The sequence below is a fragment of the Hippocampus bargibanti genome, linkage group LG01 (genome assembly GCF_051943395.1).
Source record: "Hippocampus bargibanti isolate YZ-2025 linkage group LG01, ASM5194339v1, whole genome shotgun sequence".
NCBI lineage: Eukaryota > Metazoa > Chordata > Actinopteri > Syngnathiformes > Syngnathidae > Hippocampus > Hippocampus bargibanti.
The window spans coordinates 3,011,375-3,024,349 of record NC_142734.1 but is presented as its reverse complement, the minus strand read 5'-3'; the positions used below and the strand labels follow the sequence as shown (position 1 = coordinate 3,024,349).

The following is a 12,975-nucleotide window of genomic DNA, read 5'->3' as shown; positions in this document are numbered from 1 at the left end:
ACCTTGGCTTACAAACTTAATTGGTTCCCAGACAGAGTGTGTAAGGCGAAAAGTGTGTATCCCAAAAAATAATTTCCCATAGGAAACCATTAAAATGAGAATAATCCGTTCCCAGGTCCCCATAAAATGTTCTGCTTTTTAATTTTCTATGCCTTAAAACTCCACAAAATATTCCTTATTTTTGTATAATAAATGTGCTATGTTATTGTGATTAAAGAAATAAACTGTACTATATAATAAAGTCGTTTTATTGACTTTTGTGATGGTCGTTGATGGCTTGATGAAATGGGGTGGCCGGTTTCATCAGCATTAAACAATTGATAAGGAACGTAGGCTTCATCTTTCACCACCTTGAGGAATGATCCCTTGTAGGTGTTTTCTCTGCGATAATTTTACCTAGTTCCTCATCAATTGTGTTCTGTTTAGCTGGGTTGATAGCTTTTTGCATCAAGTGTACAGATGGCATGTGCAGGTTATTTCTGGAGCCTGATTGATGGGATATTTTAACCTTGCAGTCTACACTCTGCCTTTGAACTATCAAAGTTGAAACGAGTCCAAATGTCACTGTTTTCTATCAAGTTTGTCACTCGCTCTCTCTGTCGTCTGCCTATCTCTTTAATGTTTAACCCCGCCCCCCCCTCACTCTTGCGTTCTTGACCAATCACGTGGCTTTAACCGAAGACTGGGGGCGGGGAAGAGACGCCAAAAAATGTCAGCTGCCATTGTATTTTTTTGGAGAATGGCTTCACACTCTCTCTCTCTCTCTGTAACCCCCACCCCCTCACTGCTGCGTTCTTGGCCAATCACGTGGCTTTAACCGTCGACTGGGGTCGGGATATAGAGGACCAAAACAACGGGCTCATTCGCGAACGACACATCACTCATTGTGGCAGCTCCGTGTGTATCCCGAAAAATAGTTTGTATGCCAAGATAAAATTGTCATCAATTTAACGTTCGGAAACCGAAAAGTTCGTAACCCAACGGGTTCGTAAACCGAGGTATCACTGTATTGTGCTGGAATTGTGTATGCAGCCAATGGGGCGAGACACACATGGATGGGGTGGTCCAAACCTCAGCATCTGTCACAGTACAACATCAAACATCCTCTAGCGGGTCATTTGGTCTACAGGATGCCATCCCAGAAGTGCATCATGTCATCCGCTCTGTGAGCTTTTCACCTCTACAAATATCCTCTCGCCTTATCTCTCTGTCCCGCATCCTTGCCTTACTCGTGCCCCATATTTTTTATGTTTTTTTTCAGCAGTAGAAGTGACATTTATTAATGGCGAATTTATGTGCATGACCACCCCGAAAACCTGAACTGTGACTCTGCCGTCCCTGGAGACTGTCTGTCAATGCCTGTAACCATCAGAGCGCCAAATACCTCGCGTTCAGGGCCTGTCAGACTGAAAGGAGACGACTCAGAGTGATTTATAAGATTATGAAGATGCACATTTGCACTGGTATTGATGGTATTGCAATCGACATACTGGTGCCTTAAGATACCAGGATCAATCAACCTGGTATTACCAGGTTGATTAATTCCAGATTTCTCGTATTCTCAAATTACTGTATATTTCCTCATTGAAATACAGTCATATCTCAGTTTACGAACGCTTCAGCTCACGAACATTTAGCCTATAGTCTTGGCTAACGAACTAGTTTTCTGCGGACGACATTGGCTGGCGGACTAGTTTTCTTTGAGTGGAGACGTGGTTTGTTATGGAGTAGAGTATTTTTGCTATTATGACACCCAAAAAGACCCCACCACAGGCTCGTGTTAAGCCAAAGAGGAGACAAATGAAAATCACAGTCGAGCAGAGGAAGGAGATACAAAACGAGGTGTGCGTTTGTGTGACTTTGCGTCCCAGTGCCAGTATGCTAAGTCCACCATTGCTACGTGTGGCGAAGGGTGTTTCTGCGTTATCCAAGCAACGGTCTCACGCAATAAAAGAGTTTGAAAAACATCTGTTGATTTGGATTAACGAAAACCAGCTAGCAGGGGACAGTGTGAGTGAGGGTATTATTGCCGAGAAAGCACGGCGACTTCATCATCAAGAGCCAACTACATCAACGAACATCACAAAGGTAAATAAAACGACTTTATTATACCGTACTAGCTGCTTTTCGTTAATCTAAATCAATAGTTTTTCAACCTCTTCAATTGCCTGAGACCGTTGCTAAGACAACACAGAAACACCATTAGCCACACGCAGCAATGGTCGATTTAGCACACTGGTACTGAACGCTAAGTCACACAAACACACAGGTTGTTCACGTTTTTCGATGATCTCCTTCTTCTGCTCGACGTTAATTTTCTTTTGTGTCCTCTTCGGCTTAACACTAGCCTGTGGTGGGGTCTTTTTCGGTCCCTAAAAAGCTAAAGTATCCAGTCCACAACAAACCGCGTCTGCACTGAGTGCAGTCACAGAAAGTTGATGTGGAAAAGTAGTCCGGCAGCCACAGTGGTGCTGTTCGACCGTGTGGTTTGGTGTTCTTCCGCCGAAAACTAGTCCGGCAGCCATTGTGGCGCTCCGTGTGTTTCCCAAAAAGTAGTTTGTATGCCAAGATTATATTCTCGCGAATTGAATGTTCGTAAGGCGAAAACTTTGTTAGCTATAGCGTTCATAAGCCGAGGTGTTACTGTACTGCGTATAGTAACATCCAGGTTGCTAAGCATCCAGTATGTACAAGATGATAAATATTAAAGGGGCAAAACTGACACACTTGCTCTCAGAATGGCTGGCCTGAACGCTGCGTATAGTTACGAGCAAAATTCTGTCTTACATGTGATGTTTTATTTATTATACTTGCAGTCCCAGACTACAAAACGCTGTAAAGGAATGGCACGACTTTAATTGCATCGCCCGGAGGAATAGGTTGCCATAGCAATCTTAAAGCAGTCGAGAGCGAATCGAATTAAAGGCAGAATATTTCGACCCTTTCTATTGTGCGGGTGAGGTGACTGACTGACTGACTGACTGAGTGCAGTCCGCAACATGAAAATTTGAACCCCCCCACACCACCTTAACCTGCAAGGTTAAAAGGACAACCGACACAATTTTTTGGTTTCCCAACTGACATCAGTAAAGCATTTTATAGCATCGAAAATACCCAAAGCACGCAGGCTGATATTTTTAGTCAAATGCAAAACACCAATAAAAAGGACTTGAATTGTGCTAAAACTGCAACAAAATGAGCTGTGAATTGGGGATTTTCAGAAAGTCCCGCCCCCAGTTCGTGACGTTTCGCCAGAACGTAGGACAGAATCAAAACAATAGCTTCAGAGAGTTCAGATTCGGAGGAGATGCTTTCTTGCCACTCATCCAGTTATGAATATGATTCAAATACAGTAAAGTCTCGTTATATCGATATCGGATATATCGATAGTCCCTGTTATATCGATACTATTTCTATGCACGTACGGAGAAAATTACATGCAAACAGGGTCGGATATATCGATAGTCCCGGTTATATCGATATTTTTTCGGACTCCCTTGAATATCGATATAACGAGACTTTACTGTAGTTCCGAAGAGGAAAGCATAAATGTTTGCAATTGATTAAAGAAGTTCTTCCGTATCAATTCGAGCTATCTGGACTCCAATGTAGCGCCCAGAAAATGCACAAGATGGCGCCCAAGCTCTGTTGGAAATGGGCTGATTTGTTTGCTGGGAATTTGTGTCAACTAGTATCAAATAGTAGTCTTGGTGCAACACACAACGATTTACTGCATTATTTATGTCTTTTCCTTTTAATTTCGCCATCAACATGGATCAAAACGAAGTTTTCAGATGAAAAAAAAGTACCCAAAATGCATTGTGTGTCGCTTTCTCGGTCAGGGGTGTTCCTTCAGTGACGTAACGTGAGGACTCGTCACCAACTCAAAAACAAGACTTCCTGAATATTCAGCGCGAGTCTTAAAACGTAAAATATAGCTATATGCGGTCGAATCTTTGTCAAATGCGCTCAGTAGAAGTCATTTAAAGTCAAATCGTGGTGAGTCGGCGAGACCTCAAATGGAAAGCGTGCACCTTGAACGTTTGAAACCCCCAGTGGAACGCTTCTGCATCATAGGAGGGCAAGGCACACTGCGACGACGAGGCGAGCGCTGGTTTCCATGGCGATCCGCACGAGGAGCACATAGCGTTTGTTCGGTGTCCACTTGTGGAGTGTTTGTTTTTTTATTGCTAGTTAACGCGAAAATAGAAAGTGAGGTTGCGCTGGAGCATTGGGAGTGCAAATGATAGACGTGCGCAGAACGCGTTACTTGTGATTACTCACTGTTAGGAAAGAAAGAATGGACCGCACAGTTTGATAGTCAAGCAAATTTGAAGGATTGTTTTATTTTGTGTGGTCCGGTCGACTAGCGGGTAGCGCATTGTTCGTGAGCGCACTATTTATTATTTCTTGCAATATTTTGTTTTGTCGAGCTAAAAAAAAAAACATTTATTTACTTAAAGGACAACCGACGTCTCTGGACAAGTTGTGCCCATAATTTGTAAAATGGCTTCAAATGACGTCAACTGAGCGTATTTTACAAAGATTCCACCGCATACAGCTATATTTTACCTTTTAAGACTCGCGCTGAATATTCCGGAAGTCTTGTTTTTGAATTGGTGACGAGTCCTCACCCGACATCACTGAAGGAACGCCCCTGACCGTAAAAAAGACGCATTGTAGCGATCCTTCCATCACGTCAATGCATTTTGCTGTAGACCAAACAAGTACAGTGAACGCTTCGTGTTGCACCAAAAAGAGGCAGAAGAGGGCGACAAAGCTCCGTGTAAGGAATTAACCAGCCTGTGGAAACGGGCTGATTAATAGCCGGCTACCTAGCTAGCTAGCTATTTTCTATCCATTAGCTATCTATTGACTAGCTGGCGAGCTGGCTATCTAAGTAACTATTTATTAGCTATCTAGCTGGCTAGCTATAAAACCGGCTATCTCTTAGTTATATAGTTAGTTGTCTAGCTGGCTATCTATTGGCTATCTATTAGCTATCTAGCTTTCTATCTATTTGAGTTATAGCGGGTTGAGTGAACGCTGGCGCGTGTGGCTGCCGCGACTCACCCACAGAAAAACTTATCCTGTGACTGTAAAGTGACTTTGAGAGTTTTGAAAGACGCTTATAAATTCAATGTATTATTATTATTATTAGTAGTAGTAGTAGAAGTAGGAGTATTATTATTATTATATTATATTATATTATATTATATTATATTATACAGTAAAGTCTCGTTATATCGATATTCAAGGGAGTCCGAAAAAATATCGATATAACCGGGACTATCGATATATCCAACCCTGTTTGCATGTAATTTTCTCCGTGCGTGCATAGAAATAGTATCGATATAACCGGGACTATCGATATATCCGATATCGATATAACGAGACTTTACTGTATTATATTATATTATATTATATTATATTATATTATATTTGATGATGATGATGATGTTGATTGTTATTATTAACTCATGAAGCCTGAGTTTACTGACTCTTTTCCCACCATCTCCTTTGTATCCGCCTTCAGGTCAAGCCACCAAGAAGACGTACGTGAATTACAACAACCTCAGGATTTAATGTGCTAGAGAGATGAATGCTGCTTGTCTGCCATTTGTGATTGAAAAGAAAAAAAAAGGAAAGCTTCGGAAGAGCGGGAGAAGCACGTCCTGCAGCAGCAACCCACTCACACGGAATGGCGGACCGCATCCCACCAACCATTCAGACTTGATTGAGACGAGCAATGCTGCAGGCTGCCGTGAGTGTAACGCGTTGAGGTTTTGACCAGGAAGACCCTAGCGGAGAGCAAGCTGACCACTGAAAGGGGTCATCGCGGATGAGTGGCTTTGCTTTCGGGATACTTTGTTTTACAATGTCATTAAAGCCATATTCTCTTGGGGTTCCCATTATCTGATTTCTCTTGTGTAATGTTTCAAAGTGATTTTTCTTCTGTGCCTCTATTTGCTCCGAGTACGTCGAATTGAACCTTAAACAGCGAGCTCTGCCACATACAGTATTTTGTTTTACACAAATGAATGAAAAAAAGAAAGAAAAATTAAACCCACATGATGATTATATTTGAGTGATGGGCATTGTACGTCTATTTTTTTTTTTTTTGTAAATATTTGAGACTATTTTCATGTTTGGAGTACTAAAAATAGATAAGCAGTCTGTGTTCAACGGCATTTGGATGGTAATGAGACGCACCACAAAGTGTTGACTTTGCATGTGCCAATGTATGTCTGTTCTATTTGATGTAAGCCAAAAAAAAAGCCACAAAAAATAAAAACAATACAAAAAAAGGAAAAAACAAATACAGTGATACCTCGGTTTACGAACCCCTTGGTTTACGAACTTTTCGGTTTACGAACGTTACATTTATGAACATTTTACCTTGGCATACGAACTATTTTTCGATATACACACGGAGCTGCCACAATGAGTGATGTGTCGTTCCCGTTCTCCTAACACGAAAATGGTGACCGACTGTTTTGTCCTCTATTCCCCGCCCCCAGTCTTTGGTTAAAGTCACGTGATTGGTCAAGAACGCAGCAGTGGGGGGGGGGGGGGGGGTTACAGACAGAGAGATAGTGAGGCCTCCCAAGCACAAAATGGTATCTTCGGTTAAAGCCACGTGATTGGTCAAGAACGCAGCAGTGGGGAGGGGGGGGGATGAACATTAAAGAGACAGGCAGACGATAGAGAGAGAGTGACAAAATTGATAGAAAACAGTTTTTTGGACTTGTTTCATCTTTGAGAGTTCAAAGGCAGAGTGTAGACTGCAAGGTTAAAATTCCCCTCAATCCGGCTCCACAAATAACAAGCCATCTGATGCAAAAAGGTATCAACCCAGCTAAACAGAACACAATTGATGAGGAACTAGGTAAAATTATCGCAGAGAAAGCACCTACAAGGGATCATACCTCAAGATGGTGAAAGAAAAAAGCTACATTCCTCATCAAGTGTTTAATGCTGATGAAACCGGCCACTCCATTCCATCAAGCCATCAACAACCATCACAAAGATAAATAAAATGACTTTATTATACAGTACAGTTTCTTTAATTGTAATCCCATAGCACATTTATTATACATAAAATAAGGTATATTTTGTGTAGTGTTAAGGCTTAGAAAATTAGTGGAAAATTATGTTTTATGGGGACCTGGGAACGGATTATTATCATTTGAATGGTTTCCTATAGGAAATTAATATTTGGGATTTAAGTTCGTAAGCCAAGATATCACTGTAAAATAAAAGATAATGATGATGAGCTTCGGCACTCTCCTTCCTGCGCTTTGTTTTCTCTTACCGGAAATCATTCTAATGACAGAATATGGCTTTAATCTATTGCTGCATTGACCCCCCCCCCCCCTCTGTACGTGAACGCATGTTTGTTTTTTTGTAGCCTTTCCTTGTGGTACCTAGCAACTGTGTGACAAGCACTCACGGCGACCGTGCAAGTATGTTGTGATGTCTGTCAATTGACGAATATGTAATAAATGAGTTTGTTATCTTTTCTACAATCCAAGCGCCACAGTATAGCCCAATTATTTATCAGTGCTGGTGTGTGAGTTGAGTTTTTCAGTGAGCCGCTGTCAGAGATGTTCGATCGGACACTGCGGACAAAGACTCAAACCCAGAAAGATTGTCTTTACTGCTGGCAGGAGATGCAGTCATTCATGACACATGCAGCCCTCTGCCAAGCTATTTTTGAGAGTACAGTGAGACCTCAACTTACGAACGTAATTGGTTCCCAGACAGAGTGTGTAAGGTGAAAAGTGTGTATCTCAAAAAAAAAATTCCCATAGGAAACCATTAAAATGGGAATAATGCGTTCCCGGGTTTCCATAACATACTTTTCAACTAAATAAGCCTTAAAACTATACACAACATACCTTATTCTATGTATAATAAATGGCTATCGCATTGTAATGAAAGAAATACACTGAATTGTATCACAAAGTCACTTTATTTGATGGTCATTTATGGCTTGATGGAATGGCGTTGGAGGTCGAAGGTCAAAGGGAATTGCTGTTTGGAAAGAGAGGCACATTACATGAGGACTGTAATTAAAGAAATGATGCTCTTTCAGTGAAGGAGTTTCAAGTCGTAAATTGCTTCGGTGATAAATGAGTTTCCCAAGTTTTAAATTCTGTCCCGGGCCAGATCTCCTAGATGTTATTTATTAGCTAACTATTAGCTATCTGTTAGCAGGCTAGATGGCTGACTATCTAGCTAGCTATTCAGTAGCTGTCAGGCTATCTGGATAGGTTTGTAGCTAGCTATCTATTAGCTATGTGGAACGCCTGGCTATCTATCTAGGTATCCACTAGCTGTCTGGCTATCTGTGTAGCTAGATATCTATTAGCTAAATGGCTATCTATCATTCTAGATATAAGCTATCTATTGACAATCTATGAGCTGGCTGGCTAATTTTTTGTCTATTTGAGTTACTTCCTGGTTGAGTGAATGCTGGCGCATATGGCTGCCGCTGCTCACCCACAGAAAAACTGATCCTGTGACTGTAAAGTGACCTTGAGAGTTTTTAAAGGCGCTTAGAAATGAAATGTATTATTATTATTATTATTATTATGAAGATGACAGTTTAACAAGCTGTGTCTGTTGACCTCAAATTGACCCCAGGTTGTCTGTGCCTCAATTGCGTATTCATATATATCATATAACAGAATAAAACTTTTAAATATAATAACTTCTTATTCTCCATCAGCCTATCAAACCGATGTATGAATAAGTGCTATTAATCACGCCGACGTTTATGTAAACTGTTGCAAATGCCACCGTCTCGTCCCCACGCTACAGGCTAAGCTAGAAAGTCGAGCGAGCGGCGCTGTCATGCGGAGGAGATGAGAACCCGGCGAGAAGAGAGAGAGTCGACTCTTGTACTTCTTTGCTCTTTTCTGTCTCGCTCTGTGTTCATCCACCGCTGCTGATTCCCTCCTTCCAAGTTCCAGCAGCCGTGTCAAATCAGTTTGTCCCTGCCGACTTCAGCCTTGAGCAGCCAAGTTCCTCTCACTCACTGCTCTTACTTTCAGTATATTTTACAAGTGGTACGTCAATGTCAAGAGACAAGCATCCAAAATAAATAAAATGAATGAAATAAATAAATAAAATGTATGCTCCGAGTAGTATTTTTGTGACCGGCATAAATCTGCACAGAGGTATGTTAGAACGTGCTTAGGAAGTTTTGCAATGTTGATGTTTAAATTGGTGAAAATAAAACATATTACAGTTAGTTTTTTATAGTACAGTAAAGTCTCGTTATATCGATATTCAAGGGAGTCCGAAAAAATATCGCTATAACCGGGACGATCAATATATCCGACCCTGTTTGCATGTAATTTTCTCAGTGTGTGCATAGAAATAGTATCGATATAACCGGGACTATCGATATATCCGATATCGATATAACGAGACTTTACTGTATTTTACAAATGGACTGCTCTATTATAATACAGTGATACCTTGGCTTGCGAACTTAATTGGTTCCCAGACAGAGTGTGTAAAGCGAAAAGTGTGTATCCCAAAAAATAATTTCCCATAGGAAACCATTAAAATGAGAATAATCCGTTCCCAGGTCCCCATAAAACATAATTTTCTAAGCCTTAAAACTACACAAAATATATATTATTTTATGTATAATAAATGTGATGTGGCGGACCGTCAAGGCCTGCAAAGCCTTCTCCGCTAGCCTAAAAATATCTTAGTCATGGACTAATGTTAATTATATTTTGTCCGGTTTACGAACCCCTTGGCTTACGAATGTTTCGGTTTAATTAAATAAATAAACTACTGTATAATAAAGTCATTTTATTTACTTTTGTGATGGTCGTTGATGGCTTGATGGAATGGAGTGCCCGGTTTCATCAGCATTAAACACTTGATGAGGAACATAAACTTATTTTACCATCTTGAGGAATGATCCCTTGTAGATGTTTTCTCTGCAATAATTGTATCTAGTTCCTCATCAATTGTGTTCTGTTTAGCTGGCTTTATAGCTTTTTGCATCAAGTGTACAGATGTCTTGTGCGGGTTGTTTGGGGAGCCTGGTTGATGGGATATTTTAACCTTGCAGTCTACACTCTGCCTTTAAACTATCAAAGTTGAAACTCTCTCACTGTCATTTGCCTGTCTCTTTAATGTTTAAACCCCCCCACCCCCTCACTGCTGCGTTCCTGACCAATCACGTGGCTTTAACCTAAGACTGGGGGCGGGGAATAGAGGACAAAAACAGTCGGCTGCCATTTTGTTGTTAGAAGAACGGGCTCGTTCGCGAACGACACATCACTCATTGAGGCAGTTACGTGTAAGAAAAAAAGTTAGTATGCCAAGGTAAAATTTTCATAAATTTAACGTTCCGAAACATTCGTAAGCCAAAGGGTCCGTCAACCGAGGTATCACTTTATTTAATAAGAATTCATGGACAACATATACTTAACATCAGTCCGTGACTAAGATATTTTTAGGCTAGCGGAGAAGGCTTTGCAGGCCTTTACGGTCCGTCACTGGACTTTGCACACCCCTGATCTGTACCATGGGTTCTCCTCAAATGGAAATCGGTCTGAAACACCCATGAAGGATAAATGAAATTGACCGCCAATTATGTGACATATTGGACCAAATAAACACCCCCTCCCCAATTAGATGCCGGAGCAAAGGTGCTGTCTATTTTTCCTGTTGCTTCCATTTCTATTTGTACAGCAAATGTTCTCACTCCGGTGGGACCAGATGGTCTTTACTTCTCTTTGTCTTACACTGCGCCAAGAAAAGTCCCACTTACTGTATGCCCAATTAGAACGAGTGTCTCCCACACAAAATTAATTGCCTGTGTCAGTGTCTTTGCAACTAGTCAGGGGGGGATGAGTGCAATCTACATTTTGCTGTGAAGCTCACGATCTTGCATCATTTTAGATGTTATTAAAATACAACAGAGACACTGTTTTTTAAATGCATAGTATGTTCTGAAAGAGGTCTCTCCAGGATTGTTTCTTTTTTTGTCCTACGTAGAAATGCTCCATCTTTTATTCCTGCTCCCGGATTCCGCTTCCCGCGGAAATCGCTGCAGGGTGACAACAAAGATGGAAACCTAATCATTGTGACTAGACGAAAAGCCCATTCTATCAGCAAGCGAGGCTTACTGTACAGTAAATGGTCCAAACTTTCATGACTGCCATGGAAAGTTGATTACTCATGGAGCTCATTTGAAGTCGATTTTGTACGCGGCACGGACTGAAAGTTGCCTTGACGCTTTTCAAATTGCCAAATATGATAGTAGTGATACCTCGGCTTACGAACGCTTTAGATCACGAACTTTTCACCTGACGAACATTAAATTTGCCAGAATAGAATCTTGGCATACAAACTAGTTTTCGGCGGATGAACACCAAACCACACGGTGGAACAGCGCCGCGATGGCTAGCGGACTAGTTTTCCAGACCTTCTTTGAGTGCAGATGTGGTTTGCTGTCGAGTGGAGTACATTTACTATCGTGGAACCGAAAAAGACCCTACGACAGGTGAGTGTTCAGCCGAAAAGGACACAAAAGAGAATTACGGTCGTGCAGAAGAAGGAGATCATCGACAAACACGAACGAGGTGTCCGTTTGTGTGACTTAGCATCCCAGTACCAGTATGCTAAGTCGACCATTGCAACGTGTGGCTAAGGATGTTTCTGTGAGGTCTAAGCAATTGTCTCAGGAAATAGAAGAGGTTGAACAACTTCGGTTGATTTAGATTAATGAAAAGAAGCTAGCAGGACCAAAAAAACAACCATGTATAGTAAACCGTTTTTAGCCGAAAAAAACGACCATGTATAGTAAAGCGTTTTTAGCTCGAAAAAACGCTGATTTATAGTAAGGCGTTTTTAGCCGAAAAAAAACAATCATGTATAGTAAGGCATTTTTAGCCAAAAAAAACGACCATGTATAGTAAGGCGTTTTTAGCCCAAAAAACGACCATGTATAGTAAGGTGTTTTTAGCACGAAAAAAACGACCATGTATAGTAAGGCATTTTTAGCCGAAAAAACGACCATGTATAGTAAGGCATTTTTAGCCGAAAAAACGACCATGTATAGTAAGGCGTTTTTAGCCGAAAAAAACGACCATGTATAGTAAGGCGTTTTTAGCCGAAAAAAACGACCATGTATAGCAACCATGTATAGTAAGGCGTTTTTAGCCGAAAAAACGAGCATGTATAGTAAGGCGTTTTTAGCCGAAAAAACGAGCATGTATAGTAAGGCGTTTTTAGCCGAAAAAAATGACCATAAGTACCATAAGTAAGGCATTTTTAGCCGGAAAAACGACCATGTATAGTAAGGCGTTTTTAGCCCAAAAAACGACCATGTATAGTAAGGTGTTTTTAGCATGAAAAAAACGACCATGTATAGTAAGGCATTTTTAGCCGAAAAAACGACCATGTATAGTAAGGCGTTTTTAGCCGAAAAAACGACCATGTATAGTCAGGCGTTTTTAGCCGAAAAAACGAGCATGTATAGTAAGGCGTTTTTAGCCGAAAAAAATGACCATGTATAGTAAGGCATTTTTAGCCGGAAAAAAACGACCATGTATAGTAAGGCGTTTTTAGCACGAAAAAAACGACCATGTATAGTAAGGCGTTTTTAGCATGACAAAAACGACCATGTATAGTAAGGCGTTTTTTAACCGAAAAATGACCATGTATAGTAAGGCGTTTTTAGCACGAAAAAAACGACCATGTATAGTCAGGCATTTTTAGCCGAAAAAAACGACCATGTATAGTAAGGCATTTTTAGCCGAAAAAAAAACCAACCATGTATAGTAAGGCATTTTTAGCCGAAAAAACGACCATGTATAGTAAGGCGTTTTTAGCATGAAAAAAACGACCATGTATAGTAAGGCGTTTTAGCCGAAAAAAACGACCATGCATAGTAAAGCGTTTTTACCTCGAAAAAAACGACCATGTATAGTAAGGCGT

At 40.8% G+C, this 12,975-nt stretch overlaps 1 protein-coding gene across 2 annotated transcripts in view; it reads left to right on the top strand.

The window, feature by feature from the left end:
* The window catches only part of grm7 (glutamate metabotropic receptor 7), a 192,092-nt gene extending 184,027 nt beyond the window's left edge, over positions 1 to 8,065 (top strand). For both annotated transcript variants that reach the window (XM_088990352.1, XM_088990343.1), the window contains one exon: positions 5,537 to 8,065. In XM_088990352.1, the coding sequence (XP_088846478.1) occupies positions 5,537 to 5,586 (50 nt within the window). In that variant the 3' untranslated portion in view covers positions 5,587 to 8,065. The remainder of the gene's footprint in view (positions 1 to 5,536) is intronic.
* The last annotated feature ends 4,910 nt before the right edge of the window (positions 8,066 to 12,975 follow it).